Below are 22,317 nucleotides of genomic sequence, written 5' to 3'. Positions count from 1 at the left end.
CAGATTGAATTCATGAACTTTGAACTATTAATGCAAGTAATTTTTAAAAAGTTAATTTTGATCTCCACTGATCTATAATTGTTCATTTTTTAATACCAACATTCAGTTCAACCCATGTAATACCACAGCATAAAAATTGGGGTAAGGCATGCAGAATTATTAAAGCAATATATGATGTGACTATGAGAAATGAATGCTCAATAAACAGCTTAATTTGAAAACCAAGAGTAAAAGAAGTACTCACTTTGTTCTCCAGGGCCAAAATTGGACTGCTGAGATTCCTATGAAAAAAGGTACATAAAATTATATAGGGACATTATGAGAAAAAGGCTTATTAGTGAAAAATACTCCAAATTCAACTATTCAATTCCAACTAATTCAATTAAAAATCCTATTGAGTTCCTAAGAATGAATACAAAGAAAAACACTGAAAGAATTTAATGATCCCATTGGTTCAGCCTCAGCAATTTGAAGGTCGATAATGGATTTTCCCAGAGCTTAATACAAAAAACATCAAGCTACTTAATAGTCTTTATCATTCATTTCTTTTCAGCAGCATCCACGGTACTCATTCATATCCTAATTTAGAGCTGTGAGAAAGCAAATGATTTCAATGTAAAATTCCTGGTCTTAACAAAATGCTAGTTTTTTTTTAAAGAAGTACTAAAAACTATATACTAAGGGTGGAAATATTTGTACAACCTATATAAAATCAAAATACACCACTTTTATGGACTAAAAATTCCTACATGGTTTTTCTGGTGCCACTGTACTCTCCCCCTTCATCTGCCCAATTCCACTACCATACAATTAGCAACTTGAGGAAGAGACTGTCATATACTAGTTAGTTCATAAGTGTAGTAAACTCAGGAAGCACCTCAGTAAAAAAGGAAGACAAATGTAACTGTCACGAAAAGAAACATGCATTTCCAAACTCAACTTTCATGATCAAAACAGCTGTTTCACATGAATTTTTCTAGGTTAAGTCTGTGGTATACAATATACAGTTTTAGTAAACTACATAAACATCCCTAAAAGCCTAATAACAAGCAAGCACAATCTTCCTTTAATGAATTATCACAGAATTATCTGTGAAACACAAATCCAAACACTATGAATGCTAAAATAGGTTTCTAAACCTGTATCGATGGTCAACAAATTTTCAACAGTGATTCTAAGACCATCCAACAGGGAAAGAATAGTCTTTTCAAAATGCTGCTGGGGCAACTGAAGAGCCATATGTAAAAGAATGAAACTGGATGCTTACCTCAGACAATATTAAAAAATGAATTAATGGCCTGAATGAAAGAGTTAAAACTACAAAACTCTTAGAAGAGAATGTAGTACCAAATCCTAGTGACTTTGGATTCGACAAAGAATTCTTACATATGATACCAAAAGCACAAGACACAAAAGATACAAATAGATAAGTTGGATTTCATCAAAGTTAAGAACTTTATGCTTCAAAGGACACCATCAAGAAAGTGAAAAAACTCACAGAGTGGGAGAAAATACCTGCAAATCATGTCTTATAAGACTGGTATCTACAATACAAAAAGAACTCTAACAACTCAATGATAAAAAGACAAATAACCCAATGAAAAAAAAAGGGCAAAGGATTTGAATAGACATTTTTCCAAGGTAGATATACAAGAGGCCAAAAAGCATATGACATCATTTGTCACTGGGGGGAAATGCAAATCAAACCTACAATGAGAATAAAAAAGATAACAAGAGGTGTTAATAAGGATGTAGAGAAACTAGAAGCCTAAGGGAATGTGAAATGGTGCAGCTGGCTGCTTTGGAAAACATCCTGGCAGTTCCTGAAATGATTAAGCAGAGTTAGCCTATGACCCAGCAATTCTACTCCCAGGTATAGAACCAAGTAAAATGAAAACATATCCACACAAAAACTTATCCACCAATGTTTACAGTAGCATTATTCACAATAACCAAAAGCTCAAAACCACCCAAATGTCCAACCAATGACCATACAAACAAAACATGACATATAGCCATGCAATGGAATATTACTTGGCTATGCAAAGGAATGCAGTACTGATGTGTGCATGCTACGACTTGGAAGAACTTTGAAAACAGAACGTTAAAGTGAAAGAATTGAGTTGCAAAAGACTACATATGGCATGATTCATTTACATGAAATGTCCAGAAAAGGGAAATCTATAAAGACAAAGAACAGATTAGTGGTTGCACAGGGAGGAGAACAGAGAAAAGGGGTAAATACCTAATGGGTAGGGACCTCTCTTTTTGAGATGATAAAAATGTTCTAAAATTGACTGTAGTGATGGTTCTGTATGCATATAAATATACTCAAAACCATTTAATTGTACACTTTGAGTGGGTGAAATGCATGGTATGTAAATCATATGTCAATAAAACTATTTTAAAAATCCTGTAAATATAGCAATGGCCAAGAGGACACTCCTGTGAACTGTGTTAAAAATTAGAAAGATCTCCCTCTCCCTTGAATTGTTAGCTATCTTATATACTCATTTACCTGGTAAATGGCCTAAAAATTAGTGGCCCAAGCTTCAGGTAATCTTTGACTCTTTTCCCTCACTTTGACAATATTCAGTCAGCTAAGTCTCCAAATGCTTCTGAATTCTGTCTCAAAAACATCTACTAAATGTAACACCATCACAAAGACTTCAGGTCCTCAACTTTTCTCATCTACCTGGGCCATCTAAGAGGTCTTTCTGACTCTAGTTTCTCTCCTTGATTTCTTTACTCAACTATAGCCTCCAGTTGATCTTTCTAAAGCCCAAGTCTTAGTATGTGCCATCATTACTCTATTTTTCACAGAGCCTTCAATGGCTCTTTGTTTCTCCTAGGGATAAACCCAAACTCTTGACATGATGTTGACTCATACACCTAAGTACTGGAAAAAATAGAATGATAAGCAAAAACATGACAAGGGCCTTGTCTTCATGGAGCTTAATACGCAGCTGAATAATGTCAATGACTATCTTTCCAACAACTAATGCAAACATGTAAAATGGCAACTGTGGTAAGTACGACTGTGTGTTTAGTTTATTAAAAGCAAAATTATACAATTACATCTGCATATTGTACAGATCACTCTGGCTAATGCAGAATAGCTTTCAGAAAACTAGAATGTAAGTAAAGATACCTGTTAGGAGATCCATGTAGATGGTCCATGTAGATGACTACAGCTTAAACAAATTGGTCTGCAAGCTTTTTTGAGCAAGCACTCCCCATCACTAAGGAACTTTTGCATTTATAGCTCCAAAATATGTATACTGTATATATTATTTAACTTATGTGGATTATGTAAGATCAAAATATTCACTATTTAAAGAGCTCAGATAAAATGGAATAAATAGTATTTGAGCAATTTAAAAATTATATTTACTTGGAAGCAACCTAAATGTCCATCAGTAGATGAATGGATAAAGAAGATGTGGTACATATACACAATGGAGTATTATTCAGCCATAAGAAGTAAACAAATCCTACCATTTGCAACAACATGGATGGAGCTAGAGGGTATTATGCTCAGTGAAATAAGCCAGGCGGAGAAAGACAAGTACCAAATGATTTCACTCATATGTGGAGTATAAGAACAAAGAAAAACTGAAGGAACAAAACAGCAGCAGAATCACAGAACTCACGAATGGACTAACAGTTACCAAAGGGAAAGGGACTGGGGAGGACGGGTGGGACGGGAGGGATAAGGGCAGGGAAAAAGAAAGGGGGAATTACAATTAGTATGTATAATGTGGGGGCGTATGGGGCAGGCTCTACAACACAGAGAAGACAAGTAGTGATTTTACAGCATCTTACTACGCTGATGGACAGTGACTGTGAAGAGGTATGTGGGGGGGACTTGGTGAAGGGGGAGCCTAGTAAACATAATGTTCTTCATGTAACTGTAGATTAATGATATAAAAAAAATGAAAAAAAAATTTATTTACTAATAATAAGAACACTTTTCTTACACACACATTTGATGTTTGGTTTCACTGGATACCACAAAGACATAACTATACAAATGTTAGAAGTGCTATGTTCATTAAATCATAATACCAAAATTTCAATCTTATACCTTAATTATACAAAACTTTCTACTGAAACTGAACTAGATTGCCAATGTTCACTGAAATAAATTAGTTTTCAGTTAAAAGGTTACATCATTTTAATATTTTTAGCAAACAGGTTCAAAACCTACTGAATTTAGAAAATTGTTTCCAAGTCTTTAAAGTTTACACATGATAGTCTTCAGTTTCTGTCAATAATAAAAAATATATAATAATGACATTATTTTCTTGTTTTCCTAGCATGAGGCAGTTACTTTTTCATTCACTGCTAAAGTATCATCTTTACCCTGAGAAGATAAGAGAGTTTTATAATTTTTTAAATAGCTATGAAAGGATCTGGCATATTTGGGAATTGAGAGAGAGAAGGAGGAAGGGAGGGAGGGAGAACCAAGGAAGGGAGAGAAGGAGAGAAAATAAAGGGGGAAGAGAGAGGGAGGGAGGTAAGTCTAACTAATTTTTAAGTGAGGATAACTCTGTCATGAAACAAACAGCCAGTGAACTTCTACGTTAACATAAAAGATACTCCCAAGTGCCATATAGGTTCTCCATGAGGAAAGAAGAGGGAGGAGGAGAAATTATATATGCTTTAGGATTAACTTTCATCTCTTATATTTTTCCTTGAGTGGTGCACAAAAAAGTAGCTCTTTAAGCATTTTATAACTGGAAAAAAATGTAAGAAATACATAAATTGAGACTACCAGAAGCACCTGTACTTTCATCTACCTACATATATCGCTGGCTTTGTACTCTGCACGATTTATTTAAATATTTGTTCCTTGAATCTTTGGTCTTGCCTTTTAAGCTTTTTTCAGTACTGTTTCCTGACACAGGAATGCATTTTAGTTATGTTGTCTCTGTACTGGTTTCAGTCATTTTCATTGAAACAGAAAGACAAAGTTTTTGGACAAAGGTATAGAAAACACTGGGAGAAACCTCAAGAGGTTTTCATAAGATTTTATTAAACTTGATGTATGTTTAAGGACTGAATATCACATAACTCAAAATTACAGTGATATGAACCATTATGTTTTCATAGATTCATTAGTTACTATATCAAGGCACATCACATAATAAAAGAAAGGTTAGTGATTATAAATGCATATTTAAACTACTGTTGATGATCTGGATTCTTTTATTCTTTTTGCTGCTTATGGCATCCTTATTTCTACTTTCTACTGTAGTAGATGAAGAGCTCATACGAGAAGGAACTCAGCTCTGCTACTGTCTTACTTGCTCAGAAATTCATTTTAGTGTGATTTTCATTCAGTAGTTTCATTGCAGGTATACCTTTTAAGCCACCTGTAGACTTACGAAGATTAGCTGAATTAAAAACAGTTAATATAATCTGTAAGTCATGACCAAGCACACTTAAAACCTCAATCTGCCACAGCTAGGAAGAACAAATCAATGAGGGCATTTCTACCAACTTTTCCATACTAACAAGACCTAAACTTCTCTCGCCATACCTCACATGCCAGAAATAAAATGTGACCAATCTGCCATTCAGATCAAGAGAAGCAATACTTATTTGATTTTTCTTTTTTAGACAGAGAAGTAGACATTTTTAGAAATGAAAAATAAAAATTTTCAACACCCCCCCTTCCCCAAATGCACACAACACTGGGGTATATGGTATCTATTTTGGAAACCACTGACTTATCACAGTGGTAACAATATCGATGGATAAAAATGAATAGTACTGAAACACATTAAAGAAGGGAAAATCCTTAGGACTTGGCGGCAGTCTATATATGGGACATGATGGAGGGAAGTGCCAAATTTAACTCCTACAGGGTTTTTCTACTTTCATTAAGATAAGGAACAGCTCAACAGCCCAAGAGGACCATGTTTGTTTTCTCTATTTGCTTTTTGGATGGGAACTAGGAGATCATTGAGTTCTCCTTGGAAGATGTCTCAAAAGCACCTGAAACTCTTAAGAAGTCAAGTACATAGCTGGATATTATGTATATGGAACTCAAATATGGTCTGGAATTAAGATAAAAATCTGTGAAACACCAAGGTAAAGAGGAATAGGGTACAAAGTAGAAGACAATTTAGGTCCAAGCACAGTGCATACAACTGCACAGTCAACTAAACACTGATACGTAATTCTTTGTTCTTTCTTTTGTATTATATCATTTCCACAACCAAACATTTGGCACACTGAGACAGAACACATTTCTTCTTTCGTACTCTCTTATAGTACCTAGCACATTGCCGGGAAAGCTTACTCTTACAGGTAGAGGCAGAAATAGAGGAGAAAAAGGAGCAGAGAAATAAAGTAAATTTGGATGGGTAATTTTTGTGGAAGACAAGGACAAAATAGATTAAAACAATATTCAATACTCATGAGCAGTCCAATGAAGAAAAAAAATTAGAAATGTTCATTGGTTTTGCCAAAATGGGTCACTGGTGATCTTAATGAAAATGGTTTTGGTGAGGTATTAAGGGTGGAAGCAAAATCAGACTGGACTGAGGATTGAGTGGAGGAAAGAATATAGACAGCAAATATGAACCACTACTAAGTTTAACTTGAAAGAGTTGTGGCTAAAGAATAATGTGGAACAGACAGGGTTTTTTGTTGTGCTGATTTAAAATGGGACAGATCAAGTATGTCTGTGTGAATGATATGGATTTACTGACCTAGCCCTCCAAACATGCTCCTAAACTCATTTTCTCACCCAATACTATCCACCTGTTAACTGCTTGAAGACCTGTTAATAGTTGTGAAGTCCTCTCTGTGTTGCTCATCTTCTCATGTGCTCCTGGCACTCATATACTTCTCTTTCTCACCCCAGTTGGTGTCATCTTCACTAGAACGTTGGGCCTAGTCAATATGGTTAGTGTATAAGGAGACTAAGTATCTTATATTAAAAGCTTCATATAAAGCTTTAAACTACATCATACATGAACTGGTATTCACTGAAAATTCCGAGAATGGAATGAGCTGTAAAAAAGCCAAAGTCAACCTGTAAAAGCAACCCCATCAAAGCAATAATCAGTAAGTAGCTAACTGAGGCGTTTCAGAAATACCCAAAACCTAAACACAATTACCTGATATTACATATATCCAAATTCAGTTAGCATTTATTGCAAAGGAACTATTCCAGGTATTGGCACATACTGTTCTAATTGTTCCTACAAATATCAATCTTAGGGCAGGACAACATTTAAATGGTTCAGTGCTATACCTGCAGCACCTAGAATATTGCCAGGGGTTGTTTCAAACATACAGTGAATAAATATATGCAAGAGTAGTCAAAAGCTTTACTATGCATCAAACTATCACTGGAAAATCTAGCAACCTACCCCAACTACATGCCCATGCATTCTACTTCCCTCCCTGTGACAAAGAATGACCTAATTGTGCTCTACGCTATGGTAATATCCTCTACTTGGACACTGAACTCCAAAGCCTCTTGTGGAGATAGGTTCCTAAAGCAGTGTAACACAGAGAAGACAAGTAGTGATTCTATAGCATCTTACTACGCTGATGGACAGTGACTGTAATGGGGTATGTGATGGGGACTTGATGATGGGGGAGTCTAGTAACCACAATGTTGCTCATGTAATTGTAGATTAAGGATACCAAAAAAACCCAAAATCTCCCCCTGACATCATCATACCCTTTCTGACACCACCAAGATGTTTCCCCTGTTCTCTTTCATAGACAATGCCTCAAAAGGAAACTTTCTATTGTATGTTCACTCTTTTCAGTATCTTTTGAACCCACTGTAATTATTCTTTTGCCCTCAGTTTCCTAAAAGTGTTTGTGTCATCAATGAAAGAATATTCTCTCAAATTCTATACCTGAAACGTAGGAAGAATTTAATAATATGTTTGAATAAATAAATACACAAACATATCAAATTTATAGAAATGAAAACCATGTCTGAGATAAAAAAATATGTTAAATGGGATTAACAGATTAGACAAAGAACAAAAGATTACTGAACCTGAAGACACAGCAATAGACACTACCCAAAATGGAAAAAAAAAAAAAAAGTAACAGACTGAAAAAAAAGGAACAGTGCATTCCGAGGAACAACTTTAAGAGGCCTGAAATACATGTAACTGGCAACGAAGAAGATAAGGAAAGGGTTTGAGAAAGGAGCATAGAAAATTATTTGAGAAAATAAAACAAAAATTTTCTAAATGTGATGAAAAATATGAACCAAAACTTCCAAGAAAAAAAAAGCAAAACTGATGAGAACCATACAAGGACTGTAAGTTGAACAGCTTAAAGATAAAAATAATTTAAAAGCACTCCTAAAAAAAAATTCATTACATACAAAGAAAGAATGACAAAAAATTACTTATCAGAGACAATAATGTAAGTCAGAAGATGGTGGAACAACACCTTCAACTAGAATTCTATATCTGAATAACTTAAAAAGAAAAGGTGAAATAAAGATTTATTTCATACATCATGCTGAAAGCATTCAGCACTAGCAGACTAACACTAAAGAAATGTTAGAGGAAGTTCTCCAGGTAGAAGGAAAATGATACGTAATAATAAAATAGTCAATCTAAAAGAAGGCTAAAAAAGGGAGAAAAAAAAGAGGAAGAAAAAGAAAAATGATCAGATGGTAGAAGTAGATATTAAAAAAAGCAAGATGGGTTTGATATCAAAACCTGTATCAATAAACATATTAAACATAAATGTAATATAAATAGATATATATATATAAATCATATTAAATATAAATACTAAACACCACAATAAAAGAAAAGAATGTCAAATTGGATTTTTAAAAAGCAAAACATTCTATGCTACCTAGAGGAAATACATTTTAAATATTAAAGACACAGATATTCCTGATGAACATAGATGTAGAAGTCCTCAACAAAATATTAGCAAACCAAATTCAAAACATATCGAAAAGATCATCCATCATGACTAAGTGAGATTTTTTCCAGGGATGCAAGGATGGTACAGTATTTGTAAATCAATCAATGTCACACACCACATTAACAAAAAGAAGTATAAAAATCACATGATCATCTCAATAGATGCTGAAAAAGCATCTGACAAAATTCAACATCCATGCATAATAAAAACTTTTAACAAAACGGGTATAGAGGATACGTACCTCAACATATTAAAGGTCATATATGACAAACCCACAGCCAACATCATACTTAAAAGTGAAAAGGTGAAAGCATTTCCTCTAAGATCAGAAACAAGACCAGGATGCCCACTCTCACCATTTTGTTCAACATATCTTAGTCCTAGCCACAGCACCCAGACAACACAAAGAGATAAAATGCATCCAAACTGGTAAGGAAGAAATTAAACTGTCACTATTTGCAGATGACATGATATTATACAGAGCAAGCCCTAAAGACTCCACTAGAAAACTATTAGAATAATTGAACTCAGCAAAGTTGCAGGATACAAAATTAACACACAGAAATTCTGTGGCATTCCTACACACTAACAATGAACTAGCAGGAAGAGAAATTAGGAAAACAATTCCATTTACAATTGCATCAAAAAGAGTAAAATACCTTGAAATAAACTAACCAAGGAGGTGAAAGACCTGTACTCTGAAAACTTTAAGACACTCGTGAGAGAAATTAAAGAAGACACCAATAAATGGAAATCTATCCCATGTTCATGGATAGGAAGAATTAATATTATCAAAATGGCCATCCTGCCTGTGATAAAATGAGTTATATCATTCTTATGACCAAATATGTATTTCCTGGGTATATTTGGTCTTCATCCAGAGTTCATGAAAAAACTGCAGTCTCAAGGTGAAACAGGTATTCTGTCATGTTAACGAGAGACTTTTGGATCCCTACACAAAGGCAGGGATAGATGCTGAATCAGCCAATGGCCAATAATTTAGTCAATCCTCAAGCAACAAAGTAAAAAGACAACCTGTGGAATGTGAGTAGATATTTGTAAACCATGTCTCTGATAGGGTGTTAATATCCAAAATATGTGAAATTCATATAACTCAATAGCAAAAACACAAATAATCTTATTTAGAAATGTGGGCAAAGGAGCTGAATAGACATTTTTTCAAAGATAAACAAATGACCAACAGGTATATGAGAAGATGCTTAATGTCACTAATCATCAAGGAAATGTTAGTTAAAACCATCATGGGATATCATCTCATACCAGTTAGAGTGGTTATTTTCAAGAGAAAAGATAGTAAGTTCTGGCGAGGAAGAGAAAAGGGAGCCCTTGTGCACTGTTGGTGGGAATGTAAACTGCTATAACCGCTATGCAAAACTGTACAGGCACTGCTCAAAAAATTAAAAATAGAAATACCACACACGCCAGCAATCTCACTTCTGGGTATGCATCTAAAAGAAATGAAATCATTACCCAGAAGAGAGATCTGCACCCCCATATTCACTGCAGTATTACTTACAACAGCCAAGATATGGAAAAGTGCCCTTTGGACAATGAAAATGTGGTGTGTGTGTGTAATGGAGTAATACTCAGCCATAAAAAGAAGGAAATCCTGTCACCTGCAGAAATATAGATGAACCTTAGGGCAATGTGTTAAATGGAATAGGACAGACAGAGAAAGACAAATACTTTTTTTTTTTAAGAGAATTTATTTTTTACTCTATTTTCTAAATTTTTACTTTTTTTTTTTTTGAGAGGGCATCTCTCATATTTATTGATCAAATGGTTGTTAACAACAATAAAATTCTGTATGGGGGACTCAATGCACAGTCATTAATCAACCCCAAGCCTATATCTCAACAGTCTCCAATCTTCTGAAGCATAACAAACAAGTTCCTACATGGTGAGCAAGGGAAAGACAAATACTTTATGATCTCACTTATATGTGGAATTTTAAAAAACTGAAATCATAGAAACAGAGAGTTGATTGGTGATTGCTGGGTGAGGGGATGGGTGAAGGTAGTCAGTCAATGGGTAACAGTTTCATCAGAAGATGCAGGTTCTGAGAATCTAACACAGAGCCTTATTGTAATACCTGAATGCTGCTAAGAGAGCAGATCTTAAAAAATTCTCCCCATCAAAACCACAAAAAATGGTAACAATGTGAGGTGATGGATATATTCACTACCCTTATTGTGGAAGTCATTTTGCAATATACATGTATATCAAATCATCATGTCATGTCCTACATGTTGAATTTACACAGTGTTATATATCAATTATTCCTCAAGAAAGTCAAAAAAAAAGTCAATTATTGGTAATGGAGAAAACCAAGTCCAACAATTGTATGTAAAGAATATATTTTTCTAATGTAGGTAATTCACTCATTCAGAAATATTAAGAATTTATTATGTGCTAGGTGGCACATATAATTTTATTGCCATTGTTAAACAATTTAAACTTTGACATAATTGTCCAATTTTTTTCCCTAAATGTTTAGAAACATTCTTCAGGAATTGGAAATTATTACATAATTAAATATTTGAAGACCAATTTTTGAATATTTCTACATATTAGGTTAAGCAGCAGAAACACCCACTAAAAAATATCCATTCTTCTAAACTCTTGGAAAAAAACATAGGCAAAAACCTCTTAGACATAAACATGAGTGACCTCTTCTTGAACATATCTCCCCGGGCAAGGAAAACAACAGCAAAAATGAGCAAGTGGGACTACATTAAGCTGAAAAGCTTCTGTACAGCGAAAGACACCATCAATAGAACAAAAAGGAAGTATGGGAGAATATATTTGAAAATGACAGATCCAATAAAGGCTTGACGTCCAGAATATATAAAGAGCTCACACGCCTCAACAAACAAAAAACAAATAACCCAATTAAAAAATGGGCAGAGGAACTGAACAGACAGTTCTCTAAAAAAGAAATACAGATGGCCAACAGACACATGAAAAGATGCTCCACATCGCTAATTATCAGAGAAATGCAAATTAAAACTACAATGAGGTATCACCTCACACCAGTAAGGATAGCTGCCATCCAAAAGACAAACAACAACAAATGTTGGCGAGGCTGTGGAGAAAGGGGAACCCTCCTACACTGCTGGTGGGAATGTAAATTAGTTCAACCATTGTGGAAAGCAGTATGAAGGTTCATCAAAATGCTCAAAACAGACTTACCATTTGACCCAGGAATTCCACTCCTAGGAATTTACCCTAAGAACGCAGCAATCAAGTTTGAGAAAGACAGATGCACCCCTATGTTTATCGCAGCACTATTTACAATAGCCAAGAATTGGAAGCAACCTAAATGTCCATCGGTAGATGAATGGATAAAGAAGATGTGGTACATATACACAATGGAATACTACTCAGCCATAAGAAGTGGAAAAATCCAACCATTTGCAGCAACATGGATGGAGCTGGAGAGTATTATGCTCAGTGAAATAAGCCAAGCAGAGAAAGAGAAATACCAAATGATTTCACTCATCTGAGGAGTATAGGAACAAAGGAAAAACTGAAGGAACAAAACAGCAGCGGAATTACAGAACCCAAAAATGGACTAACACGTACCAAAGGGAAAGGAACTGGGGAGGATGGGTGGGCAGGGAGGGATAAGGGGGGGGAAGAAGAAGGGGGGTATTAAGATTAGCATGCATGCGGGGGAGGGAGAAAGGGGAGGGTGGGCTGCACAACACAGAGAGGACAAGTAGTGACTCTACAACATTTTGCAAAGCTGATGGACAGTAACCATAATGTGGTTGTTAGGGGGGACCTGATATAGGGGAGAGCATAGTAAACATAGTATTCTTCATGTAAGTGTAGATTAAAAATTAAAAAAAAGAAAGAAAGAAAGAAAGAAAAGGGGGATTACTCCTTGATAGGATAAAACTATTGGTAAATCAAAGATCAACGCATGCTTTAAATATCCTTAATGTTGATCACTTAAAGGGTGTCAAATGATCAGCTATGGAGGTACTCTTTTCTGATAATATTCCTTTCTCTTAATAAAAAAAAAAAAAAAAAGCAGTTACTGTGTGCTGACCTCCAATGAGTTCTGCACAGTGGTATAGAGGGCATGTCAAAGTGTGGGCAAAGGGTCTGTTTGTTTCTATGCAGAAGATCAAGGCCTAGCTTGGATACCCAGAAAATGAACTAAGATACCATATGAGGAGGAGCTTCCGGCATCAGCACTCTCTGGAGGACTTGTGCCGGGGGATGATCATCAAAAAGCCTCCACAGGGATCCGGACGATGCTGCGGTTGTGGCTGCATCCACCCCACCGTCTCCTGGACTTGCCATTGGAATGAGGAGGGAGATGTCTAGGCTGGCATGTGCATACAGTGAGACAACGAATTTGACCGGATCTGTACTGTTGGAACTCAACCAGGAGTTGGGAGGGGTGCAAGGTGTAGCACTCCAAAATCTCATGACTATAGACTATCTACGGTTAAAAGAACATATGGGATGTGAACAGATCCCAGAAATGGGCTGCTTTAATTTGTCTGATGGTTCAAGTACAGTTGGACAATATCCATCATATCATAGATAAATTTTCACAAATGCCTAGGGTGCCTAAATGGTTTTCTTGGCTTCACTGAAGATGGATGGTAATTATAGATTTGCTTTGTTTATGTCACCGTATTCCTATTATGTTAATATGTGTGTGCAAATTAGTTAGTAGTTTAAAACCTATACATACTTAAGGTACTCTACAAGAAGATATGTCAAAGAAATAATCAATCCTCCCATGTTTCCTTCCATATGCTACATCTATAGCTTTTCTTCTTCCTTCCTAATTACAACCCTTAAATAGAATTCGTGCCTCATATCGAATTTACCGAGTATCATAATTCCTCCAGGTGGTAAAGATACCTCGAGACAAGTGCTGGGCATAGAAGCCACAGGGCATAAATCTGCAAAGAAGTAAAAAGCTAACCTTTTCAAACAATATGGCTTCTCTCTCACTTACCAACTTTACATTTCCCTGTATGGCCCCGGAAGATGACTGGTTAGCCAGAGACAGGTAAGATTGCTCAAGGGAGGAACAACCTAAGACAGGCACAGTCGCAGGGGGGCCATCAGGTGAGAATTTGGGGATCAACAGAGGTGAGGCTCAGAACCTCACCCCCCCTGCTTTGAGAGAAATCTTCTGCATCCGTGGATGCCTTGCTGCCCTTGTCTAGCCTGGATTAATACTTAGTCCATAGGCACACACCTGATCATCTGATCATCTACATTTGCCCTCTTACAGCACTAAACTATGTTTTCTACCTTTATCTTGCATCTACCTACCACTTCAGCATTTTATTAAAAATAAAAATAATAATAATAATAGGAGAAATGTGGGATCAACATATAAATCAAGTACAAAAATCAAATGAATATTCATATTTGACCTGATGGTTTATAGGTCATATCGCATGATCAAAACCGAAAGTTTCTGTGATGAATGCCCTTGTACTGTTCACCATGTAAGAATTTATTCACTCTGTAAGAATTCGTTCACCATGTAAGAACTTGTTCGTTATGCTTCAGAAGATTGGAGACTGACGAGAATTAGGCTTGAGATGGATTAATGATTGTACATTGAGCATTGACCCCCCTATACTGAATTTTATTGTTGTTAACAACCATTTGATCAATAAATATGAGGGATGCCCTCTCAAAAAAAAAAAAAAAAAAAAAAAAAAAAACGGAAGGCATCTCTAATCTAAATCTCAAAAAAAAAAATAAAAAATAAAAAATAAAATGAAAATCTAATGACATTTATAAGACAACTGGCGATCTGAACACTGATTGGACAGTTGATGTTGTTTAAGAATTATACTGTGAATTATTTTTAGCTATGAAAATGACCCTTTTTCTTTTTTGTGGGTCATTTTTTTTAGATACACACTGAAATATTTATGAATGAAATTAATGTTGGGGTTTACTTAAAATTGTTAAAGGGTTAGGGTGAATGAATAAAACAAGATTGTCATGAATTGATGATCGCTGAAGCCAGTAATAGGACATGGGATTCATTATACTACTCTATTTCTGTATATGTCTAAAATCCCTAATAAAAGGTATGAAAAATGTAAAAAAAAATAAAAATAAAAATAAAAAAAAATAAAAATAAAAAAAAATAAAAATAAAAATACCCTATACTGAATTTTATTGTTGTTAACAACCATTTGATCAATAAATATGAGAGATGCCCTCTCAAAAAAAAAATAAATAAATAAAATAAATAAATAAAATAAAAATAATAAAAATAATAATAATAATAGAGGGAGAAATGTGGGATCAACATATAAATCAAGTACAAAAATCAAACGAATATTCATATTTGACCTGATTGTTCATAGGTCATAATGCGTGATCAAAACCGAAAGTTTCTGTAATGAATGCCCTTGTACTGTTCACCATGTAAGAATTTATTCACTATGTAAGAATTCGTTCACCATGTAAGAACTTGTTTGTTATGCTTCAGAAGATTGGAGACTGACGAGAATTAGGCTTGAGATGGATTAATGATTGTACATTGAGCACTGACCCCCCTATACTGAATTTTATTGTTAACAACCATTTGATCAATAAATATGAGAGATGCCCTCTCAAAAAAAAAAAAAAAAACACAGACACACACACAAAAATATCCATTCTTCCTCTCCTACCTCAAGGACCTGCCCCATGAACACTGTGCATCAGAAGTGTGCTAGAAATTATCATTATGTACTAATATCATAAGACAAATGGACTATTGGGGAAAAAAACACTTATCCCAAAATTCCCCAAGAGTATTTTAAAATTAGTCTCCCGGGTTTATCCGAGAACTGGAATAATCTTTGTCAATAATAAACCTAACATATTGATAAAAATAATAACAATAATTTAGTCAATCATGACTGCAATTATGCCCTCACAAAATCCATGAGAAGAGCTCTCCCTCTCTCTCTTTGCTCTGCTTTGCCTGCTCTGCTCAGTTGGATCCTGCTTCTTGGTTGAAGAGAGCTTCCCATGCTTAAGGAACTCAGAACACCTCCACATACCACCAAGCCAGGCCCCAAGCACCACGAGTATAGAAGCTCCTTTATTTGGGAACTTACCCTATGTCTCTCTTCATCTGGCTGTTAACTTGTATTCTTTATTAAACTGGTAAACATGTTTTCCTGAGTTCTGTGAGCTACCCCAGCAAATTAATCAAACCTAAGGGGGAGGTCATAGAAACCTCCAATGTGTACCCAGTAATCAAAAGCACAGGTAACTGCCTGAGGCTTGGGACTGGTGTCTTAAGTGGAGGGTGGAGGGCAGTCTTGTAGGACAGAGCCCTAAACCTGGAAATCTGGTGATGTCTCTGGGCAGATAGCATCAGAATTGAGTTCAGTTCTCCAACACCCTGCTGGTGTTTTGAGAAATGCTTTGTGTAAGTATGTGTGGGAAGAAATACCATCTCATTTGGTGTCAGAGATATTACACTGCCCAAAGCAATCTACAGAGTGAATGAAATCCCTATCAAAATACCAACAGCAATCTTCAATGAACTACAACAAATAGTTCTAAAATTCATATGGAACCACAAAAACCATGAATAGGCAAAGCAATCCTGAGAAGGAAGGATAAAACTGGGGGGATTACGCTCCCAGACTTCAAGCTCTACTACAAAGCTACAGTAATCAAAACAGACTGGCAAAGAACAGACCCACAGATCAATGGAACAGAACAGACAGCCCAGATGTAAACCCACACATATATGGCCAATTAATATACGATAAAGGAGCCATAAATATACAATGGGGAAATGAAAGCCTCTTCAATAACTGATGCTGGGAAGAACTGGACAACTACATGTAAGAAAATGAGACAGGATTATGGTCTAATTCCATATACAAAAGTAAACTTGAAAGGGATCAAAGACCTAAATATCAGTCACATATACACAAATCTTAGAAGAAACATAGGCAAAATGCTCACGAATATAAACATGAGCTACTTTTTCCTGGACACATCTCCTCAAGCAAGGGAAACAAAATTAAAAAATGAACAGACTAAAAAGCTTCTGTACAGCAAAGCATACCATCAGCAGAACAAAAAAGCACCCCACAGTATGGGAGAATATATTCCTAAACAACACATCTGATAAGGGGTTAACATCCAAAATATATAAAGAACTCACATGCCTCAACACCCAAAGAATAAATAATCCAATTAAAAAATGGGCAGAGGATCTCCTCAGGCAAGGGAAACAAAATTAAAAAATGAACAAATCTGACTACATCAAGCTAAAAAGCTTCTTTACAATAAAGGACACCATCAGCAGAACAAAGAACAAACCCATAGATCAATGGAACAGAACAGACAGCCCAGATGTAAACCCACACATATATGGCCAAGAGAAGTTGTTTTCTTTGGGTAAATTCCTAGGAGTGGAATTCCCAGGTCAAATGGTATTTCTATTTTTATATGAAAAATAGAATGGGAGAATATATTTGTAAATGATATATCTGACAAGGGGTTAACACCCAAAATATATAAAGAACTCACACACCTCAAAACCCAAAAAGCAAATAATAAAAAATGGGTGAAGGATATTAACAGACACTTCTCCAAAGAAGAAATTCAGATGGCCAACAGACACATGAAAAGATGCTCCACATCACTAATCATCACAGAAATGCAAATTAAAACCACAATGAGATATCACCTTACACCAGTAAGGATGGCCAGCATAGAAAAGACTAGGAACAACAAATGCTGGCGAGGATGCAGAGAAAGGGGAACCCTCCTACACTGCTGGTGGGAATGTAAACTATTGTGCAATCATGTGGAAAGCAATATGGAGGTTCCTCAAAAAATTAAAAACAGAAATACCATTTGACCCAGGAATTCCACTCCTAGGAATTTACCCAAAGAAAACAACTTCTCAGATTCAAAAAGACATATGCACCCCTATGTTTATTTCAGCACTATTTACAATAGCCAAGACATGGAAGCAACCTAAGTGTCCATCAGTAGATGAATGGATAAAGAAGATGTGGTACATATATTCAATGGAATACTATTCAGCCATAAAAAAACAAACAAATCCTACCATTTGCAACAATATGGATGGAGCTAGAGGGTATTATGCTCAGTGATATAAGTCAGGCAGAGAAAGACAAATACTAAATGATTTCACAAATTTGTGGAGTATAACAACAAAGCAAAACTGAAGGAACCAAGTAGCAGCAGACTCAAAGACTCCAAGAAGGGACTAGTGGTTACCAAAGGTGAGGGGTGGGAGAGGATGGGTGGGGAGGGAGGGAAAAGGGAATTGTGGGTATCATGATTGGTGCACATGGTGTGTGGGGGGTCACAGGGAAGACAGTATAGCTCAGAGTAGACAAATAGGGACTCTGTGGCATCTTACTACATTGATGGACAGTGACTGCAATGGGGTATTGGGGGGACTCCATAATAAGGGTGAATGTAATAACCACATTGTTTTCCTTGTGAAACCTTCATGAGTGGTATCAATGATACCTTAATAAAAAAATGGGCAGAGGACCTAACAGACACTTCTCCGAAGAAGAAATACAAATCACCAACAGGCACATGAAAAGATGCTCCATTATCACTAATCATCAGGGAAATGCAAATTAAAACCACAATGAGATATCACCTCACACTGGTTAGGATGGCCACTATTCAAAAGACAAAAATTAAATGCTGGCAAGGATGCAGAGAAATGGGAACCCTCCTACACTGTTGGTAGGAATGTAAATTGGTGCCAACTGTTGTGGAAAGCAATATGGAGGTTCCTCATAAAATGAAAAACAGAAATATCATGTGACCCAGTAATTCACCCAAGGAAACCAAGATTCCTAATTCAAAAAGACATATGCACCCCTATGTTTTATCACAGCACTATTTACAATAGCCAAGACATGAAAGCAACATAAGTGTCCATCAGTGGATGAATGGATAAAAAAGACGTGGTACATATACACAATGGAATACTATTCAGCCATAAGAAAGAAACAAATCCTACCATTTGTAACAACATGGATGGAACTAGAGGGTATTATGCTCAGTGAAATAAGCCAGGCAGAGAAAGACAAGTGCCAAATGATTTCACAAATTTGTGGAGTATAACAACAAAGCAAAACTGAAGGAACAAAACAGTAGCAGACTCAGAGACTCCAAGAAGGGATCAGAAGTTACCAAAGGGAAGGAGTTGGGGAGGGTGGGTGAAGGGGATTAAGGGGCACTATAATTAGCACTCACAATATAGGTAGGTCACAGGGAAGGCAGTATAGCACAGAGATGAAAAGTAATGACTCCATGGCATCATACTACACTGATACACAGCAGTGGCTGCATGGGTGGCAGTGGGGGGAACTTGAAAATATGGGTGAATGTTGTTCACATGAAATGTTCATAAGATTGTAATGTCAATGATACCTTAATTAACTTATTTTATAAATACATATATACATACCTTGGAAAATTTTGGAAGACTTCTGACAATCTGAAAAAGCATTTTATTTTCTCTTGCATAAATAGGTACAGAAAGCATGTTGGAAATCTCCAAATACTTGGAAACTAAATGACACTTCAAAATAACTACAGAAGAAAAAAATAAAAAAAACAGAAGGTATTCTGAACTGAATAAAACTGAGAAAATAACATGTATCCAAAATTTGTGGAATACAGACAAAACATTACTTAGAGGGAAATTTATAGCACTAAAAGCCTATTTTAGAAAGTGAGAAAGATCTCAAATCAATGACCTTAGCTTCCAGTTTAAGAATTTTTGTAAAAGAGCAAACTAAACCAAACAAAAGCAGAACAAAAAACAATAAAAACCAGAGTGGAATAAAAAAAAAAAAAAACCAGAGTGGAAATCAATGCAATAAAACTCACAAACCTCTAGCCAGAGGGAAAAAAGAAAGAAACTACCAATTTACAGGAATAAGAAAAGTGGCATAACAGATATAAAAAGTATAAAAAGGCAGTATTATAAAAAACTCTGTATTAATCAATTTGACAACTTTGACAATCAGTAGATAAAATGGACAAATTCTTTGAAAGACACAAACTATCTAAGCATATTCAAAGAGCAATAGATTAACATGAATAGCCCTGTATCTATTAGACGAATTTAACTTTTACTTGAAAACTGTCCTACAAAGTTCAACATCCAAAGGACTTCACTGGTAAATTCTAACATTTGAAAGAAAGAAAGAACACCAATTCTACACAAACTACTCCCAAAAATGGAGGATGAGGGAGTTACGTTCCCTAATACTTTATATTAAGAGTACTAATAGTACTACTATTAGGCCAGTAGTACTCTAATAACAAAACCAAATATATATAAAAGAAAAGAAAATGGCAGACTAATACCCCTCAGGAACATAAATGCAAAAATTCTTAAAAAAAAAATAAAGTTTCTGGAAACCAAATTCAACACTATGTAAAGCAGACAATATATAATTAACAAGTAAAGATTTTACAAGGAATATAATATTGATTTAAAATTTAAATATTTAACAAATGTAATTTACTATATTACAGACCAAAAAAAAATAGAGAAAATTCTATGATTCTACCAATAGATTCAAAGAAAACATTCAACAAAATCCAAATTCATCCCTGGTAAGAACTCTAAGGCAATCAGGAATAGAAGCAAACCTCCTTACCATGGTAAATGACATCTGTGAAAATCCTATAGCTAACATCATACTTAATGGTGGACAACTGAACACTTTCCCCTCTATAATGACAAATAAGTCAAGAATGTCTACTCTCACCACTTCCATTTACCATGTATTACATATTCTAGCCAGTGCAGTAAAGCAATAAACAAATGAGGCATCCGGTTTGAAATCAAAGTTGTAACACTCTTAATTCACAGATGACATGATTTAATTAGAAAATTCTATGATAGGTACAAAAATGCTACTAGAATTCAGTATATTTATCAAGGTTGCAAGGTAAAAGATAAAATTACAAATCAAATGAATCTCTATAAACTAGGAAGAAAAAGTCAGTGAAAATTTTTAAATAAAAGACTATTAACAATAGTATTAAAAAGGATATAAAGAAAATTCTGACCAAAGAATGTGCAAGACCAAGACACTGAAAGATACAAAACAATAATGATAGAAATTAAATTATCTTAGTAAGCAGAGATGATAAGGAAGTACTCATAGGTCAGTACTGTTATCAATTTTCCCTAAGCTGATCCACAGATTCAATGCAATCTCTATCAAAATCCCAGAAAGCTTTTATGGTGGAATTGGCGAGCTTATTTTAAAATTCACATGAAAATGTGAAGGATCTAGAAAAACCAAAACAACTTTTAAGAGTAAGAATATAATCGGAGGATTTATACATTCATATAAATAATTCTTGATGTCAGATAATCAAGACAGGGTGGTACTGGCACCATGACAAAGAAATTCAAAGAAACAAAACACAGAAATGCACTATACCCATATGGTCAACTGCAACTGCTAAGGCAATTCAGTGTAAAGATACAAGCTTTTTTAACCAATGATGCTAGAACTGGATAACCATATGCAAATAAATGAACTTTGATCCATATCTTGTCACTATATACAAAAATTAGTGCAAAATGGATCATAGACATAAAACCTAAAACTATTAAAAAGTCTAGGAAAACACAGGAGAATTTGGGTTAGGCAAGATTTCTTTGACATCAAACAGATAACCTATAAAAGAAAAAACTGATGAATTAGACTTCATTAATACTAGCAACTTCTGCTCTTCAAAAGACATTGTTATGTGGATGAAAAAGTAAGCCACCGACTGAGGAAAAACATCTGTAAATCTCGTATGTAATAATGGACTTGCACCCACAAAATACAAACAACTCTCAAAACTCAGGAAGAGGACAGCAATCTAATAAAAGATTGGCAAGAGATTTGGACATTGTACCAAAGAAGCTACACAAATGGCAAGTAAGAACACAAGATACTCAACATCATTAGTCACTAGAAAAATGTAAATTAAAATAACGTTGAAGCATCTCATCCAACTGCTAGAAAAGCTAAAATTTCAAAAGACTGACCACACCAAATGTTGATAAAGATATGGAACAACTGGAACTCTCAAGATACTGCTGGTAGAACTATAAAATGGCTCAATTACTTTGAAAAGCAGTATGAATTTTTTTTTTAAAGTTATACACTACCATATACCCAAAGGTATTCACTCAAAGGTATTTACCAAAGAGAAATAAAAGCGTATGTCCACACAAAGACTTACACACACATATTCACAGTAGCTTTATTTTTAATAGCCCAAAACTGGAACCAACCCAGATGTCCACCAATAATTGAAGATAAACAAAATGTGGTA

At 35.2% G+C, this 22,317-nt stretch overlaps 1 protein-coding gene across 4 annotated transcripts in view; it reads right to left on the bottom strand.

Annotated features, from left to right (window-relative positions):
- AFF4 (ALF transcription elongation factor 4) overlaps window positions 1-22,317 on the bottom strand; it is a 92,955-nt gene that overhangs the window by 28,550 nt on the left and 42,088 nt on the right. For all 4 annotated transcript variants that reach the window (XM_073221335.1, XM_073221334.1, XM_037003559.2 and 1 more), the window contains one exon: window positions 245-281. In XM_073221335.1, the coding sequence (XP_073077436.1) occupies window positions 245-281 (37 nt within the window). The remainder of the gene's footprint in view (window positions 1-244; window positions 282-22,317) is intronic.

Source organism: Manis javanica, chromosome 14, assembly GCF_040802235.1.
Source record: "Manis javanica isolate MJ-LG chromosome 14, MJ_LKY, whole genome shotgun sequence".
Lineage (NCBI taxonomy): Eukaryota > Metazoa > Chordata > Mammalia > Pholidota > Manidae > Manis > Manis javanica.
This window is presented reverse-complemented; position numbering and strand designations above follow the sequence as displayed.